General features: G+C 35.9%; 1 protein-coding gene and 1 non-coding gene across 2 annotated transcripts; both read left to right on the forward strand.

Annotated features, from left to right (window-relative positions):
* The first annotated feature begins 5,910 nt into the window (after nt 1–5,910).
* LOC126002719 (small nucleolar RNA SNORA51) lies at nt 5,911–6,037 on the forward strand. The gene has a single exon (XR_007493385.1). It is a non-coding gene; the product is annotated as a small nucleolar RNA SNORA51 (small nucleolar RNA).
* Nucleotides 6,038–16,787: 10,750 nt separating this feature from the next.
* On the forward strand, nt 16,788–17,726 carry LOC126001398 (olfactory receptor 4F15-like). Its single transcript, XM_049768658.1, has one exon. It carries the CDS (start codon nt 16,788–16,790, stop codon nt 17,724–17,726), a length of 939 nt encoding a protein of 312 aa, XP_049624615.1.
* Nucleotides 17,727–19,240: the final 1,514 nt, after the last annotated feature.

Raw genomic sequence — 19,240 nt, forward strand, 5'->3', positions numbered from 1 at the left:
AAAATTAGACAATACCTTTTTTCTGATGGGGACAGTAGTGGTGATCAGGCTGACTCCTGACTGTGCACTCAGGGATCATCACTCCTGGTGAACTCGGTATGCCAAGGATTGAACCACATTGGATGCCAGGGATCAAATCATATAGGAAATGGGGGATCAAACTCAGGTCAGCCATGAGCAAGGCAAGCATTCTACTCATTGTACCATCATTCCAGCCTCCAGACAGATAGCTGTGATGTTGCTCTAGTATAGGAATCTGGAGTCAGTATTGGCTCCAGGATGTGCTCGCTTCAGCAGCACATATACAGAATTGGCTCCAGGATCTGTCTCTGGCCAATTAGGGACCCTATTTTTCACATTCCTCAGTGATTGGCCTTTAGGATGATCATGTGACATGCAGGACCAATCACACTCCTTCCCTGAGATTTGTAAGTTGAACACTAAGAGGAGGGTCACTGGTATATCTGTCTTCCTTTGAGCCCTGAGGTCACTGTGATAAGACTCTGAGGAGCATCATCTTTGCCTTGACAAACAGGAGTCCTGGAGGGAGAGAAAGTAGTCAGCGAGCAAGTGAAATACAATCAGGCAGAGGAAGAGCAGAGATGAGTCCACATGGCTTGCGGCCTCTGTGGGTGCTTGTCCTAGGGCCCCTCAGCCTCTTCTGTAAAACAGCTCTGCTCTGTGTGCTTAAACTAATTTAAGAGGGTTGAGTTACACCGCAGGGGACCACTTCTGATAGTGTTTAGGGATAGAGTACAGTGATATGTGAAGTGATCAAGGCTCCATGTGGGGCTAGTGGTCTTGACCACTGGGCCTAGTGGTCAAGTTGACTCCAAAATAAAAAGGGCTCCTCATGGAGCAGAAAAGGAATCTCACAAAGATGGGACTGAGTGAAGGGTCCAGAGAGTGATGAAAATTGTTGCAAGACCTTAAGGGAGTAAAGTCTGCAGCCCCTACTCAAACTGGCCTTTGCAGGGGAGTAGACAGAGAACAGTAAGAGCCCAATTACTATCCGGGCAGTGGGTCCCACAAAAGTCCTTGAGCCAAGTCTTAGGGCCCGGGAGGACTGAGTCAAGACTGATTAGGCCAGGGGGACCCTCCATGAGAACATGGATCCCTCCTCTCCTCAGACCCCAACCCTTACTGATCTTTCTATTCCTGTGTAACATCTTCTGATCTTGTGTCATTCAGACAGGCCAATTCTGCTCTCCTATCTGGCTTAGAGCTGCTACTGAGGTGCCTGGCCACTTGAAATACTGAGCATGGAGTTAGGGCGTGGTTCCCATTTCAAAAGTGTGTGGCCTGGTACTCAAGAAGTGAGTGTCCCTGGGAAATGCAATGAGGGTGCACACAGGCACCACCCTTACCTGGACACTGAAGGCCCTCTGATACAGTATAAGAATGTTTGAGAATTTTCAAATTAAGTGTATCTGCAGAAAGGCTCTAATGTTTATGTTCAGGGAAGTCTATAAAAAAAGTGTTGTGCGTTGTATAAGACAAAATATTGGAAAAAGCTCATTGTTTTGAGAATGATGTATATAGTTTAAACTTTGATGCTACAGCCAAATTTTACTCTGCTTATGCAAAATAACCACTTATGTAAATTCTGATCTGGGGTTCCTGCCTCTAGCAGAGAACAATAGAACACGGCTTATGTACCTCTCAATTTTTTTAACAAAAAGAAGCAGGTGTTAGATTACACCTTATTTTACCCAAAACAAAAATCATCTCTGGTTTCTTTGTATTTTGGTTACAACTTGGATTTACCCCCAAACAAAGATTTGCTAATTTGTAAAACTGGGTGGGTTTACTGCCCCACCCAGCGGTGGTCCTGTATTCAATAAAAGGGCATTTCTGGCATACAGCTTTGGCTCTCCATACTAGGTAAAAAAACAAAAATACTTGCCAGACTACACGTGTTTCACCCTCTGTCTAGTTTGAATTATTTCTTGTGCGACCCTAATTCAGAATCGGTTCCCCTGGGTTTGGAGATATGGTGTGTGGGGTGATTTTGCAATTGACCATTGTTGATCTAAATTTTGAACATTTCATTTGCCTTTGTGTTCTAACAATATGCAGTACATTTTTTTGTGCCTTTTAGGGAGTAGATTATGGTGGTGGGTGAAAAATTTGGGTCACTAGTAAAGGACAGGCCACACTAGTGGTAAGATTGGTTTCTGAACATTTAATTCCTGACATGACTGTATTATGAATAACTTGGTAAATTACAGAATTATGATAAAGATGTTTTATTATTTATTTATTTATTTATTTATTTTGGAAATAGAAAATTTTGAAACTCATTCAAGGGAAAACATGTGTTTGAAGAGAAAGCCCAAACAGATAATTAACTACATGCATAATACATGTTCAAAAGAAAAAATGGGCTGAAGAGAACAAACTAATAGACAAGAGACAGCCAAAAGAGATGTGTGTTCAATGAAGAACATGAGCTTGAGGAAACAACTGCGAAGTATTTATTTTAATATTCTGCTGTTTTAAAATCTTGATATTTTATTGGTTTTGTTCTTATTTATATTATCTTTTGTTTTAACATCTTCAGATCGAAAACATGAAACTATTTAAAATATGACATATGTAAGAATAAACACATTGGATTTTTCAGTATTACAAAAATAAAAATAATTAACTGGTACACATAGTAAATTTGAAGAATCTCACAAAAATGTTGCTCATAGGATCTAGTATGGTAACTCTTGGTTTTAAGGAAAACAAATGAGTAACACAGTTAGGGAGTATGCTAGTGACTGCAAAAGAAAAGATGGCATTTTAGAGATGGGTAGAAATACTCTAAATTTCTAGTTTTATGCAATATTATTTTAACTAATTGTATTATATTTTAGATAACATAAAAGTGTTAATAATTATGCTATTGATATGCAAAGTTATTGCACACCACCAACAATAAAGTACCCAATACCCTCTCCTCATCGATGTTCTTAATGTGCCTTCTGTTTCACTTCTTTGTTTTTCCCACACATAGCAAACCACGCACACACACACACACACACACACACACACACACACACACCAGTCCACTGCTTAGTAACAAATTTTGTAATCCAAGGCCAAGGATTTATTAAGGGTTTAATTCATTTTTATTTTTTATTATCTATAGTTCACAGATGAATGTGCTCTATTATTTGTCCTTCTCTCTCTGATTTATTTCACTTAACAAGATACCCCAGTTTTTCCATGTTTCAATTAAATGTGTAATTCCATAATTTCTGACACATGTATCATAGTCCATTGTATATGGATACCATCTATTTTTTTTATCTGTCTGTTCAACATTTGAGTTGCCTCCTATTCCTAAATTCTGTCGTATTTTCTTTTGCTGGGAGAGGAGATTGGACCATACAATCTGTATTTAGGCTTACTCTTGGCTCTGCACTGAGCAATTTCTCCTGTCAGGACTTAGGGGAACACCTGGTGGTCTGGGAATCAAACTCAAACTGGACACTTGCAAAGTAAGTACACTACCCAGTATAATAAAGCATAAGTGTGCATATATTTTTTTTAGAAATGATATTTTTGTATTGGGGGAGTAGAGGTCATAAAGTGGAACTGCAGAGTCATATAAAGATCTATTCTCTAAATTTTGGGATAATTTATAGTTTTTCATAGAAACTGAACCAAATGACATTTTGCTAAAAACATGTTTTGCTTGGTTTTGGGGTTTTGGTTTTTGGGTCACACCCCACAGCGCTCAAGAGTTACACCTGGCTCTGCACTCAGAAGTCACTCCCTGGCAGGCTTGGGGAACCATATGGGATGCCAGGATTCGAACTGGCATTTTCCTGTGTTGGCCGCATGCAAGGCAACACCTTACCACTGTGCTATCACTCAGGCCCCAAGAACAATGTTTTTGTCTCATATTTTTTTATTATATCTCTCCCTACCTCATCTCATTTTGATTTGCATTTCTATAATAAGTGATGATGACATCTTCATATGCCTATTGACAGTCTATACATCCGCTCAAGAAAATAAATCTTCATCTCCTCTCCCCATTTTTATTGGGATTATTAGTTTTTTGTTACTAAGCTTTGTGAGTGAATTATATATTTTAGATATAGGCTTTTTATCTGATAAATTGTATGTGAATAATTTCTACCACTCAGTAATATGATTTTATTTCAGCTAGAATTTTTTATAAAAAACTACTCCTGCCTTTGTGCTTAAGGATCATTCTGGGCAGTGCTCAGGGATATGTAGTGCCAGGGATAGAACTAATAACAAGTGCAAGGTTAGCAAGTAACCCTTTTATTATTTTTATGACTCAATGAAGAATTTATTTGATATAATCTTATTTGTCTATTTTATTTTGTATCATTTAAAAAATAAAATTGAAGATACATTATAAATCCATATCCTAGAGACTTCAGTCTATTTTTTCCTTAATGTACTTCTTTATATTCTGGTCTTAGCTTGAGGTCTTTAGTTCATTTTTAATTAACTTTTGCAAATAGTATGAGATCTAGTTCCAATTTCTTTCTGTTTATTCTTTTAATGTGTCTATCTTATTTTCCCAGAACCCTCTGTTGAAGACTCTTAAGATGCACTATTTTATGCAACCATCTCCTTTGTCATTGATTAGTTCTCTATAGATCTGAGAGTCAATTTTTAACCTCCAAATTACATTTCATTGGTCTGAAAGTCTATTCCAATTTCATCCTGAAATTCTTTTTTCATTTTATTTTATTAATAACTTTATTTAAATATCTTGATTACAAATATGATGTAGATGGGTTGTAGTGTAAAGAACACCCCATTCACCAGTCCAACATCCTATCACCAATGACCCAAATCTTCTTCCTCCCCACTCCACCCTCGCCTGTACACCAGAAAGGCTTTCTGCTTTCCACGTTCATTCACATTAAGATGGCCAAGATGGTTCTCAATGTAGTTATTTCTCAAACTGCACTCATCACCCTTTGTGGTAAGCTGGGCCTTCCAGCCCTCCTCTCTTTAGTCTCTGAGAATTATTGCAAAAATGTCTTTTATTTTTCTTAAAAACCATATATGAAAAACAAAAGAAAAACACAGAATGGTAGCACTATTCTGAAACACCTAGAACACATAAAAAACAAAAAAAATGACATTGAAGAAGCATAACTGCTAGAACCACAAAGAAAGACTTCATAAACTCCATTCCCTGATCCCTGATCTGCACAGCCACCAAGATCTTTAGAAACAGGTCTGATTTTATCATCCAAGATAAAGTAGAAGTCTTCCATATACCACGAAAGCAGCAAGAGGAGAATAAATGATCTATTTTTTTGACGTCTTTATTTTGGTGTGGAGATTACGGTTGATGTCTCCAATATTATTTTATTTTATTTTGTTTTGTCTTTCTCTTTCTTTTTTGCACTTGAGTATGATTTGATTTCAGAACCGAGATTATTGTGTGGTGCCTGTCTTTATTGCTTTGGTGCTTATCGGTTATTTAATTCGATATTTTTTTTGTGTGTGTATTGTTGTGGTATTTTAATTACTTTTTCACATCCTCTCTCAAACTGAGGTTGGAAGCCTCTAGACAGGACTCTGCCTATTTTCAGCATATTTGATTTTTGATTGAGAAGAGGACATATTAGGTGATGGGTATTCCCCTGATTCAATGTGAATATGTACCCAAAATACTACAGTGAAAGATATGTAAGCCATTATGAAAAAAAAAATTGTGTTTTTAATCAGAAATTTTCTTTGACTTACATGTATTATTATTATATCAATTATATGTTATGTTATGTCACTATATTATGTTATATTAGTTTACCTCATTATGTTAATCAATTTTGTCCTTTAAATGAATTCTTACTTTAAAAAAAAAACAACTTTAGTTTGCTCTGAAGAAAAAAAAAATAAAATAAATAAAAGATAAGATAAGGCCTCCCAAATCTTACCACAGGCTGTGTTCTTTACACTGGCTGTATAGAAAGAGGAGGTACAGTAAAGGCACCCCATATACACCTCAACACAGGCCCCTTGCTGGGGGACAAATTGGGGGACAAAAAAAAGAAAAAAAAACCATATATGAGTGAGACTATTTCATTCAGCATAATAGATTCCATGTACATCTATGAATAGGAAAATTTCATGACTTAATTTCTCCTGATGGCTGCATAATATTCCATTGTGTATATGTACCACAGTTTCTTTAGCCATTCAGCTGTTCAAGGGCATCTTGTTTGTTTCCAGAGTCTGGCTCTTTTAAATAGTGCTGCAATGATTATAGGTGTGAGGAAGGGATTTTTGTATTGTATTCTGTGTTCCTAGGGTATATCCCTAGGAGTGGAATAGCTGGGTCAAATGGAAGCTCAATTTCCAGTTTTTGGAGGAATCTCCATATCACTTTCCATAGAGGTTGGACTAGACGGCATTCCCACCAGCAGTGGATAAGGGTTCCTTTCTCTCCATATCCCCGCCAGCAATGCTTGTTCTCATTCTTTGTGATGTGTGCCAATCTCTATGGTGTGAGATGGCACTTCATAGTTGTTTGGATTTGCATCTCCCTGATGATGAGTGATGCGGATCATTTTTCATGTGACTTTAGGCCATTTGTATTTCTTCTTTAAGAAATTGTTCATTTCTTCTCCCCATTTTTGATAAAGTTAGAAGTTTTTTCTTGTTAAGATCTGTCAATACATTGTATATTTTGGATATTAGCCCCTTATTTGATGGGTATTGGGTGAATAGTTTCTCCCAGTCAGTGGGTGGCTCTTGTATCCTAGGCACTATTTACTTTGAAATGCAGAAGCTTCTCAGCTTAATATAGTCCCATCTGTTTATCTCTGCTTCCACTTGTTTAGAGAGTGTTGTTTCCTCCTTAAAGATGCATTTGGTCTCAATGTCATGGAGTGTTTTACCTATGTGTTGCTCTATATATCTTATGGTTTCTGGTCTGATATCAAAGTCTTTTATCCATTTGGATTTTACCTTCATACATGGTGTTATGGTGTTAGCTGGGGGTCTCAGTTAGCTTTTTTGTAAGTGGATAACCAGTTGTGTCAACACTACTTGTTGAAGAGGCTTTCTCTGCTCCATTTAGGGTTTCTTGCCCCTTTATCAAAAATTAGGTGATTGTATGTCTGGGGAGCATTCTCTGAGTATTCAAGCCTATTCCACTGATCTGAGGGTCTGTCTTTATTTCAATACCATGCTGTTTTAATAACTATTGCTTTGTAATAGTTTGTTATTGAGGAAAGTAATTCATCCCATATTCCTTTTCCCAAGGATTGCTTTAGCTATTCATGGTGTTTATTGTTCCAAATGAATTTCAGGAGTGTTTGATCCATTTCTTTAAAGAAATTCATGGGTATCTTTAGAGGGATCACATTAAATCTGAACAATGCTTTTGGGAGTATTGCCATTTTAATGATGTTAATTCTGCCAATCCATAAGCTGGGTATATGTTTCTATTTTCATGTGTTGTCTCATTTCTTGGAGCAGGGTTTTATACTTTTTTTATAGATCCTTCATGTCTTTGGTAAAGTTGACTCCAAGATATTTGAGTTTGAGTTTGTGTAAAACTAATATGAATGAAGTTGTTTTCTTAATGTCCACTTCTTCCATATTGTTATTAGTATATAAAATATCCATTAATTTTTGTGTGTTAATTTTGTAGCCTGTCACATTTCTATATGAATCTATGGTTTCTAGAAGCTTTTGGTAGAGTCTAAGTTTTCTAAGTACAATATCATGTCATCTGCAAACTGTGAGAGCTTGAATTCTTCCTTTCCTATCTGGAGTCCTTTATATATATATATATATATATATATATATATATATATATATATACACACACACACATATCCTTGTATATATATATATTGGTTTTTGGGTCACACCCAGCAGCGCTCAGGGGTTACTCATGGCTCTATGCTCAGAAATCACTCCTGGCAGGCTCAGAGAACTATATGGGATGCTGACATTCAAACCACCATCCTTCTGCATGCAAGACAAATTCTTACCTCCATGTTATCTCTCTGGCCCGATATATTTTTCTCGTTTAATCGTTATAGCAATTACTTCAAGTAATATGTTGAATAGGGGTGCTGAGAGAGGACAGCCTAATCTTGTACCAGAATTTAGAGGAGAGGATTTTAGTTTTTCTCCATTGAGAATAATATTTGCCAGTGGCTTGTGGTAGATGGTCTTAACTATATTGAGGAAGGTTCATTTCATTCCATCTTGCTGAGAGTTTTTATCAAGAATGGGTGATGGGCCTTATCAAATGTTTTTTCTGCATCTATTGATATGATCATATGATTTTTTTTGTTGTTGATGTTGATGTTGTGTATTATTTTGATAGATTTATGGATGTTAAACCATCCTTGCATTTCTGGGATGAAACCTACTTGATCATAGTGAATGATCTTTTTGATGAGGCATTGATCTCTATTTGCCAGGATTTTTTTGAGGATCTTTGCATCTGTGTTCATCGGGGATATTGGTCTATAATTTTCTTTTTTGAAACCATATCTGGTTTTGGTATCAATGTGATGTTGGCTTCATAAAAGCTATATTGAACTGTTCCTACTTTTTTAATTTTATGAATGAGCCTGCCCAGGATTGGTAGTAGTTTCTTTGAAAAGTTTGAAATAATTCATTAGTGAATCCATCTGAGCCTGGACTTCTGTTTTTGGGCAGACATTTGATAAACGTTTTAATTTCCTCAATAGTGCTATGGTGTTTTGACATGCTACATCATCAGTGGAAGGTTATCAGTCCAAGAATTCATCCATTTCTTTCAGGTTCGCATGTTTAGTGGTAGAGAGTTTCTGAAAGTACTCTCCGATTACACTTTGAATCTCTGCAATATCTGTATGATCTCCCCCTTTTCATAACTATTATGGTTTATCAAGTTTCTCTCTCTTTCTTTATGGGTTTAGCCAATGGTCTATCATTGTTTATTTTTTCAAAGAACCAATTTATGTGTTTGTTGATATTTCAGATTGTTTTTAGGGTTTCCACTTCATTGATTTCTGCTCTAAGCTTTTTTTTCTTTTGTCTCCTTTTTTTGTTGTTGTTGATTATTTTCTAATTTTATAAGCTGCATCATTAAGCTATTCAGTTATGCCCCTTCTTCCTTCCTTATGTGTGCTTGCAAAGCTATAAATTTTCCTTATCAGTACCGCTTTTGGTGTGTCCCATAAATTCTGATAATTTGTGTCTTCATTGTCATTTGTTTCCAGGAAAGTTTTGCTTTCCTCTTTAATTTCATCCCTGACCCACTGTTTGCTAATTAGTAGGGTGTTTAATTTCCAGGTGTTAAAGTTTTTCTTCTGTGTCCCTTTGTAGTTCACATCTAATTTCAGAGCCTTGTGGTTAGCAAAGATAGCCTGCAAAATTTCTATCCTCTTGATTTTATGGAGGTATGTTTTATGTGCCAGCATGTGGTCTATACTGGAGAATGACCCATTTACATTGGAGAAGAATGTGTATCTAGGTTTCTGAGGATGGATTGTCCTATATATATCTACAAGCCTCTTTCTTCTATTTCTCTTGTCAGGGCTACTATATTTTGGTTGAGTGTAGACTGATTGACCTATCAAGTGTTGACAATGCTGTTTTGAGTTCTCCCACAATTAATGTGTTACAATTGATATCCTCTTTCAAATTTGTCAATAATTATATTAAATATTTTGCTGGACTCTCAATAGGTGCATATATGTTTAGTACTTCGATTTCTTCCTGTTGCACATATCCCTTGATTAGAATGACTTGTCCATCTTTGTCCCTTACAACTTTTCTGAGTCTAAAGTTGGTGTCATCTTATATTAATATAGCCACTCCAGCTTTTTTAAGAGTGTTGTTTATTTGGATGTTTCTCCTCCAGCTTTTTGATTTTGAGTCTATTTGTTCTGACTATTCAGGTGTGTTTCTTGTAGGCAGCAGAAAGTTTGGTTCATTATTTTTATCCATTTAGCCACTCCGTATCTCTTAATTGGTGCATTTAGTCCATTGACATTCAGGTAGATGATTGTCATGAGATATAATATCATCTTTGTGTATAAGTTTGGCATGTCTGTTGGTCTGTGTAATCTTAAAGTAGACATTTCCGTTTTCCTTTAAGGCTGGTTTTGCATCTGTAAGGTTCCTGAGCTGTTGCTTATCCATGAAGTTATGTATCTTTTCTTCTAATCTGAACGTGTGTCGGGCTGGATGCAGTATTCTAGGTGAAGCATACATTTCATTCAGTCTTGTCAGAATATCCCACCACTGTTTTCTGGCCTTGAGAGTTTCTTGTGACATGTCTGCTATAAATCTTATTGATGCTCCTTTGAATGTAATTTCCCTTTTTGATCTTGCTGCTTTCAGTATTATATCTGTGGATTCATCATTGTGACTAGGATGTGTCTTGGGTACTTTTCTTCGAGTCTCTTTTAGCTGGTACTCTTCGGACATGCAGGATTTGATTGCATGCAGTCTTTAGCTCTGGAAGTTTCTCTGTGATGATGTCTTTGACTGTTGATTCTTCCTGGGTATGTTCTTCTTGGCCATCTGGGACCCCAATGATTCTTATATTGTTTCTGTTGAGTTTATCATAGACTTATTTTTTTATTTGTTCACATTCTTTGAGTACTTTTTCCATTGTATGGTGCAATGCAGCCATTGATGGAGCTAGAAGGTGATGGGAAGGAGGATGAGATCTTTCTCCTCCAGCTCAGACCACTCATCTGTCACTCTGTTCAGCCGGTGGGTCTGAGGGTTCAAGATAGCGGTGGGTAGAAAATTCACTGGCAGTCAGGCTTCAGGAGATATGAGCTTTATTCAGTGCATAAGGATGAAAAATCAGTCCCAGAATGACCCACCCCTTCTTCTGACCCTTGCTTTTATACACAAGAATCAGGTACCACCCTAGTATGAAGCAGAAAACCAAGTAAGCAATAAGCCAATATACTATCACCAGGTCACAACCTAGGGTGGGGCACAATTATTCATTAGGGTAGGATCAGTAATACAACATCTCCCCCTATCCGAATATAAATGAAGGGTAGTAAGCTTTTTTATTAATGGCTCTGCCTTTATCTAAGGGCAAAAACCTTAATATTCTCATAGCAACAATGTTTAAAGTGTAAAATTAACATATCAGCCTTTTTCCACAAACATAACTTTTCTGCAAAATACACCTGTAACTTAAAATTTTCTTAATGCTTATTTAACCAAGTATTATCCTGGAACTTCCTTGTTCCTATTTTTTTAAATGCTGTTTAACCAAGCGTTTTTTCCTGGAACTTTCTTGCTCCTATACTTCTTAATGCTATTTAACCAAGCATTTTTTTCTGGAACTTTGTTCCTATTAACTTTTCCCTAAACACACGTACAAGAACATTTATACAGAACATACATTTTCAAAACAGGCTACTGCATTAAAATACACAGTAAAAAATTATGCAATTGGGAACATCAACTATGAAAACTATAAAGCACATTTAAATCAACAAGAAAATAACTTAGATAAAGAGATACACCTGAAACAAGTTAGATGCAGGCACTTTTAAATCAATTGGGCTTCACTGCTTTCTCCCTTTTTTTTTTTTAATTTTTATACCACCACCAAATTGTCCAAACGTTAATACGCTGTGGACTTCCCCATTTTTGCCGTCACCAAATTGTCCAGACATGAAAACTCTGTGGACTCTCCTATTTAACCCATCATCAAATTGTCCAGACACTCACTACATGACTTTAGTTTCATGGAGTCCTGGGCCCCGCTGCTGGGTCCAGGCATTTGCCTTAAGTTTCTTTTCCAATCTCTTCTTCTGTATGGCACTGTTCTGCATTTCATCTTCCAGTTCACTGATTCTGTCTTCGACTGCTGTTACCCTGTTGGAGAGGCTTTCCATTGAGGTTTTCAGTTCAGCTACTCTGTTTTTCAGATCTGTTATTTCAGCTTGGAGTTTTCTAATCTCTATATTTGTATTCTGTTCTGTTAGAACTATGTTTTCTTTTATTTCCATGAGGATCCTCCATATTTCAATTCTAAACTCCTTATTTGAGAGATTAATCAGATGTTTGGTATTTTTTGGGTTATCAGAGTTATCATCTTCATTCTCTGTGCATTATGTTTGCCTGGGAGAATTCTGCATTGTCACATGTATAGTGTAATTTTTTCTGCGTGTTATGGTGGGGTTCATTAGTTAGAAGGAGCATGAGGCCATGGAGCAGAGCAGAGTGGTTGCTCTCTTCTGGAGCCCCTAGAAGATAGTTTTTCTGGGCCTTTCTTAGCCTTCTCAGGAGATTTTCAGGAGACAGAATAGTAGAGAAACATGCAAAAGTGACAGGTTACCTTAGTCTCTCCCAGTTGCTAATCTCACAGCCAGGGCAGAATTTTCCCACCTGCCTTCACAGACAAAGGTGTGTGCTTCCTTGTTGCTGGGGCACTGGTGGTAGCCAGTTTTTCCTCAGCCTTTCTTCCTGGGTGCCTCCAGGAGACAGTCCTTTCTTGTCCCTTCTTGGCCTTCTCAGGAGATTTTCAGGAGTCAGAAGAGAAGAGAAACACCAAAGCCGACAGGTCCCTGCAGTCTCTCCCAGTTGCTAATCTAACAGCAGGGGCCCTAAAAATCTTAATAACTTTTTAGCAAAAAATCCTATAGATTCCTTTGTCTTTATTGCTATATTTATAAGTGTATTAAATTACATTATTATATAGGTTTATATCTATAACAATCTTCTTCATTACCAATAACCAATAAAACATTTTAAGTTCCAATTAAGTTGCAGTATACTGCATGACTTCCTCATTCCTTGTAGTTTGTTGTAGTCCATTCTATATATAAATCACATCTTCATAATCCATTCATCTATGGCTGGACCCTAGATTGATTCCATATTTTAGCTATTTTATTAAGTGCAGCAGTGAATATTGGTGTGCATACATCCTTTAGAACAAATGGTTTTAAATCCGAAAGGGGTAGATACCCAATGTGAAATTATTAAATCATATGGCAGCACAATTCTATGTTTATTGAGGATATTTCATATCATTTTCACAATGTTTGAATCAAAAATATTCCTATCAATAGTGGATGAGAGTTCCTTTAGTATCATCTTTCCACAAGCACAGATTTATGATATGTGCCATTCTCACTAGTGTGAGATGATATCACACTGTTGTCTGAATATTTATTTCCCTAATGATAAGTGATGCTGAACACTTTTGCTTGTGCCTACTGGTGATCTTTTGTCTTTTTCTGTGAAGTGCCTGTTCATTTTCTTTTCTCATTTTTTTTATTTTGGTTTTAGTGTCACGCCTGGCAGGAGTGCTCAGGGATTATTCCTGGCTCTGCACTCAGAAATCTCTCCTGGCAGGCTCAGGTGACCATATGAGATTCTGGGTATCCAACTGGAGTCTATCCTGTGTTGGCCAAGTAATAGGTAAATGCCCTACCGCTGTGCTATTGGTCTGGCCTCCTTTCCTCATATTTTGATAGTTGTTTTGAATTTACTTTTGTTGATCTTTGAAAGTACTTTATATATTTTGTATATAAAGCCTTTATCTGTTGTGTAAAATGCAAATATGCTTCCCCATTCAATTAGCTGTATTTTTGTTATAGCCCATGTTTCTTTTGCCATGAAGAAAGCATGTAGTTTCATACAGACCCGTTTCTTTAGTTTTGTTTTTAGTTTTGATTTGTTTTATTTGGGATCACAGCTGGCAGTGCTCAAGGATTATTCTTGTCTCAGCACTCAGGAATTGCTCCTGGTGTTGCTCAGAGGAATGGGATGTGTTACCATGCAAGGCAATCTCCCTACATGCTGTGCTATTGCTCCAGCCCCATTTCATTATTTTTTATTTTGTTATTTTTGCCAATGGTATCAACTCATTGATGATGCTCTTGAGGTCCAAATCTTGAAATGTTCTACCTATATTTCCTCAATGTACTATATAATTTCCAGTAAAATGTCAACATCTTTGATCCAGTTTGAATTGACTTTTGTTTAAGGTGTGATATGGATCAAACTTTAATTTCTTATACATACTTATCCAGTTTTTTTAGATAAATTTGTTAAGAAGACTATCTTTACGCCATTTCATATTCTCAGTCTTTGACCAATTTTAACTTTTCATATACATACATATATATATATATATATGTAGTTATGTCCTTGAATATTTGAGGAATCAAGGATTACTCAAGAATAAAGAGAATATGTATCTACCTCTTACATAAAATCTCTTACCAGTTTCTGGGAAGGAGGTAAAATAGTAGTAATTTCTTTTTACTATCTCTATTACATAAATGGAAACATCTGCAACAATTGTGAATTACTTTCCTCTCTTCCTAATTCAGTAAATCTAAGTAGGCTTATGGTTCAACATTTCCTATCTTAAGTGGAATTTTTATTTCTCATTTAACCAATATATTATTTATTCCAATATATAAGGTATTCTTACAACTTCCATCTATATCTCTCAATGCTAAATAACACTCCTGTTATTTTTGTCTCTTAGGAAAATTATCATGACTCATAGATCTGTTTCTCAAGAGAAATTATTAAAGGGTGATTATTAAGTATCTTAGATGCTTCAATGGGTCACCTATACCTAGTGCTACTAATTAACTACATTCTCACTGAGCAGAAGCAAACATATTTTTGTCCATGGAAGTGATTACACTACAAAGCTAACATCATAATTGAGCTTCTCCAAACAATGCTATCCGGACTAGATCAGGACAAGTAAGTGAAAAATATATGCTCTTATTATGAGTGACACCATAATTTCTCCATTTCTATATTTTCTTCTATTTTATGTCTAACTTTTTAGTGTGTTCACTTTATTTCTATCTCATAATTTCATTTTCTTGGCATTATTTTAATTACTTTAATCACTATTTTGTCTGAAGAAGATTCATTTAATTATTTGGTTTTTGTCTGCACCTAGTGATGCTCAGGGGTTATGTACTCAGAAATCGCTCCTGACTTGGAGGACAATATGGGACACCAGGGACAAAATCTAGATTCATCCTGGGTCAGCTGTGTGCAAGGCAAACACCCTACCACTGCACTATCACTCCAGTCCAGAAGGAGGAGATTTTTTTAAAGTATTAAATCTATTTGATGTTTTGGTTTCTCAAAGTCTTCTATCTTTTTTATTTATTTATTTTTTTGGTTTTTGGGCCACACCCAGCAGTGCTCAGGGGTTACTCCTGGCTGTCTGCTCAGAAATAGCTCCTGGCAGGCACGGGGGACCATATGGGGCACCAGGATTTGAACCAACTACCTTAAGTCCTGGATCGGCTGCTTGCAAGGCAAATGCCGCTGTGCTATCTCTCCGGGCCCAAAGTCTTCTATCTTGAATCACTTTCTTCATTATCTTCTGTAGCATTTTATATTTTTATTTTGGGGTCATATATATCATTCTTATCAATTGCATATCCACTCATATCTGTAACATATGTCTGAAAATTATTTTTCTATTTTTATATAAGTAATACTAGAGTAAATAATTCCATTTTCATGGCATAGTTGATAAATAAGTTGATAAAGTGTTAATTATGGTAAATAATTAAAAGTAAAAGGATAAAACTAATATGATTTAATAGAACTGGCATTCCTTAGATCTAGGTCACAAATGCAGTAAAGTGCAAAATACTAGAGATTAACAAAATATATAAATGATTGTCTACTTTCACTAAGCACTACTTATTAAAGATAAAATCTAGAAACAATCTATGTCTAATGAAGAAAATGAATGGATAAAGAAGTTATGGTATATACACAATGGAACATTACTTTTCTATAAGGGGGGAAAAAAGGAAAATCTGGTTTTGGCTTACTGTATGGATTTAACTGGAGTGTTCCATGCTAAGTGAAACAAGTCAAAAAGAGACAAATACTGAATCACCTCACTCATAGGTAATTATATGAAACAAAGCACAACTCAATAGACAATGCTCAATTTTGTTTGTTTGCTTGTTTATTTTCTTTTTGTTTTTGCCACACTCAGCTGTACTCAAAAGTTATTCCTGGCTCTGCACTCAAAAATCGCTCCTTGCAAGCTTGAGGACCATATGGAATGCCAGGATTTGAAACCAGGTTCGTCCCAGTTGGCCATGTGCAAGGCAAACGCCCTACCACTGTACTATTGCTCCAGCCCCCCCTCCCCCAATTTACTGTGACACTAGGACCAGAACTAAGATTACCTAAAGGAATTTAAAAATTCAGAAACTGAAAAGTTTTGATACTTTATATTTCCATCTTCTTGCAGTTTTAATTCTTCTTGACCTCTTAGAGACAAAAGTCTTTTAACTTAGTCCTAAATTAAAAGTTTTAAGTTTCTGCATTACTACTTAAAGAGAATTTTTCCATTCTGAATGCTAATGTAAAAATATCCATCAGGTACAGCAATCAAATATTAAAGAATTCAGCTTCTGGGTAAATTTTGATTCTTTGGCAATTCCAAAAAACAAAGAACTGTATATTTCATATTTCATATACTTTACAACCAGTTTCCTAATAAGTCTAAAATAAAAGATGAAATACTCCTTAAAAAGGACAATTCTCACCATAGTTGAATATAAAATAATAATTTATATATAACGTTATAATTTGTCTGTATTTTTAGTAACTTAACATTTTGGTACTTGTGACATGTTTCCATGAAGTCACTGGTAGGCAAACTAATACTTAGTAAGAACCTAATTAATATTTAGCACCTATATTTCTCAATTATTTTTATTTTTGTCTCCAGAATATCTTAACTGCTATTTTACTTTTGCCTCCAGAATACTTCAGTTGATTCTTCACTTGAGTTGATGGATGGAATAAATAACTCTGTGATATCTGACTTCGTCTTGATTGGACTTTCAAGTTCACGGGAGATGCACATTTTTCTCTTTTGGTTCTTCGCTGTGTTCTACATAGGAATCATCCTGGGAAACCTCTTCATTGTCTTCACAGTCATAATTGACTCTCACTTACACTCCCCAATGTATTTCCTATTGGCCAACCTCTCTCTTCTTGACCTAGGACTTTCCTCTACTACAGTGCCCAAATTAGTCTCTGATCTTTTCACTGACTGCAACATCATTTCTTTTCCAAACTGCATGATACAGATCTTTTTTATTCATGTTATGGGTGGAGTTGAAATGGTGCTACTCATAGCCATGGCATATGACAGGTACACTGCAATCTGTAAGCCTCTCCACTACCTAACCATCATGAACCCCAAAATGTGTGTGTCCTTTGTAGTGGCTGCATGGATAGTGGGCATAATACATGCTATTTCTCAGTTTGTTTTTGTCATAAACTTGCCTTTTTGTGGTCCAAATAAAGTAGATAGCTTTTATTGTGATTTTCCTCGGGTCATGAAACTTGCTTGTGTAGATACTTACAAGTTAGAATTTGTTATCATTGCTAATAGTGGACTGATATCCATGGCTACCTTCTTCTTTTTAATTATATCCTATATCTTCATTTTGGTCACTGTATGGAAGCGTTCTTCAAGGGACTTATCCAAAGCATTTGTAACATTATCAGCTCACATTACTGTGGTGATCTTGTTCTTTATGCCGTGCATGTTTCTTTATGTGTGGCCTTTCCCTACAACATCACTGGATAAGTATTTGTTCATTGTTGACTTTGCTATTACCCCTGTTTTGAATCCAGCCATCTATACATTCAGAAACAAAGACATGAGAATGGCCATGAGAAGACTTGGAAAACGGATTGTGAGTTCCAGGGGAATTTCATAATAAATAGAGAAAATACTAAGTTAAGTAAATGTTACAGTCATACTAAGAAAACCAAATGCCATATAACTATCATTCTTACTATGGCAAGAACAATTTGAGAAAATGTTCAATAAAGGTGTAATTTCAGAAATTTATTATCAATTCTGAAATGACTTTATTTTGCCAACTACAGACAATAAAGTTGTTTCTTCTGCTTCCATTTAAAAGAGATATAAGAAAGCAGCTTCCTCCAAAGAGTCAGCTTAATCTTCAAATAATATTTTCTGACTGACATTTAATGTAACTTCCTAACTGTAATTACTCTCAATAGTAAATAAGTAAAAATTTATAAACATATAATATTTGGTAAAACTATGTATTTAATTTTGGCATGATTATCTACTATTCCATTAAAGATTCAGAACTAGTAGGATTATTTGAATAGGACTTATAAGCAATGACTAAATAAAGTAGAAATTCTCATTCAATAAATTAAATGGCATAATTTTTTCATGTATATTAATATATAATTTAGGTATTTAATTTTTTTTTACATTTTTGATGCTTTAAAAATATCAGTTTATGGGCCCGGAGAGATAGCACAGTGGTGTTTGCCTTGCAAGCAGCCAATCCAGGACCAAAGGTGGTTGGTTCGAATCCGGTGTCCCATATGGTCCCCCATGCCTGCCAGAAGCTATTTCTGAGCAGATAGCTAGGAGTAACCCTTGAGCGCCGCCGGGTGTGGCCCAAAAGAAAAAACAAAAAACAATATATATATATAAATTAGAAAAATATACTTTATAGGCATATAATTTTTATAAACTGATTATATATATATATTGGTGTTTGGGCCACACCCGGTGGTGCTCAGGGGTTACTCCTGGCTGTCTGCTCAGAAATAGCTCCTGGCAGGCACGGGGGGGGGGGGGGGGGCGTATGGGTTCTCGGGATTCGAACCAACCACCTTTGGTCTTGGGACAGTTGCTTGCAAGGCAAACGCCACTGTGCTATCTCTCTGGTCCCTCTAATTTATATTTTAATTTTAGTTTAACTTAGAATAAGAAGAAAATCAATTTATGTTTGACCCTATTATTATACATTTGGCATTAGTTTAGCTTTGTCAGTTTAGAATGCTGTTTTAGTTTTTATGTGAACAGTTGAATTAATTTTTTGTGTAGAGAATAACTTTTTCTTTTAATTTTTGTGTGGTCACTCACAACAATTCTTGGACCAGTGGTGTTTGGGAGCCATCAGAACCAAACCCAGTGATACTGAGGGTTAGAGTGTAGAATATATAGTGCTGGAAATTAAACTCAGCATGTGCTCTATCACTCAAACTATCTCCCTGAAATATGAATTTCTTGAAAATCTTATATTTTAATAGATATATATGAGAGCTTTTGCACTTTTTTTCTGCCTCTTTATTATTCTAAAAACGAAGATCTTCAAATATTAAATAATTACAATTTACTCTCAAAAATATGTAACAGATTTTCACAGTAAACTGATAACCACGAATTTTATTCTGGTTCCTT

Source organism: Suncus etruscus, chromosome 2 (genome assembly GCF_024139225.1).
Source record: "Suncus etruscus isolate mSunEtr1 chromosome 2, mSunEtr1.pri.cur, whole genome shotgun sequence".
NCBI classification, from domain to species: domain Eukaryota; kingdom Metazoa; phylum Chordata; class Mammalia; order Eulipotyphla; family Soricidae; genus Suncus; species Suncus etruscus.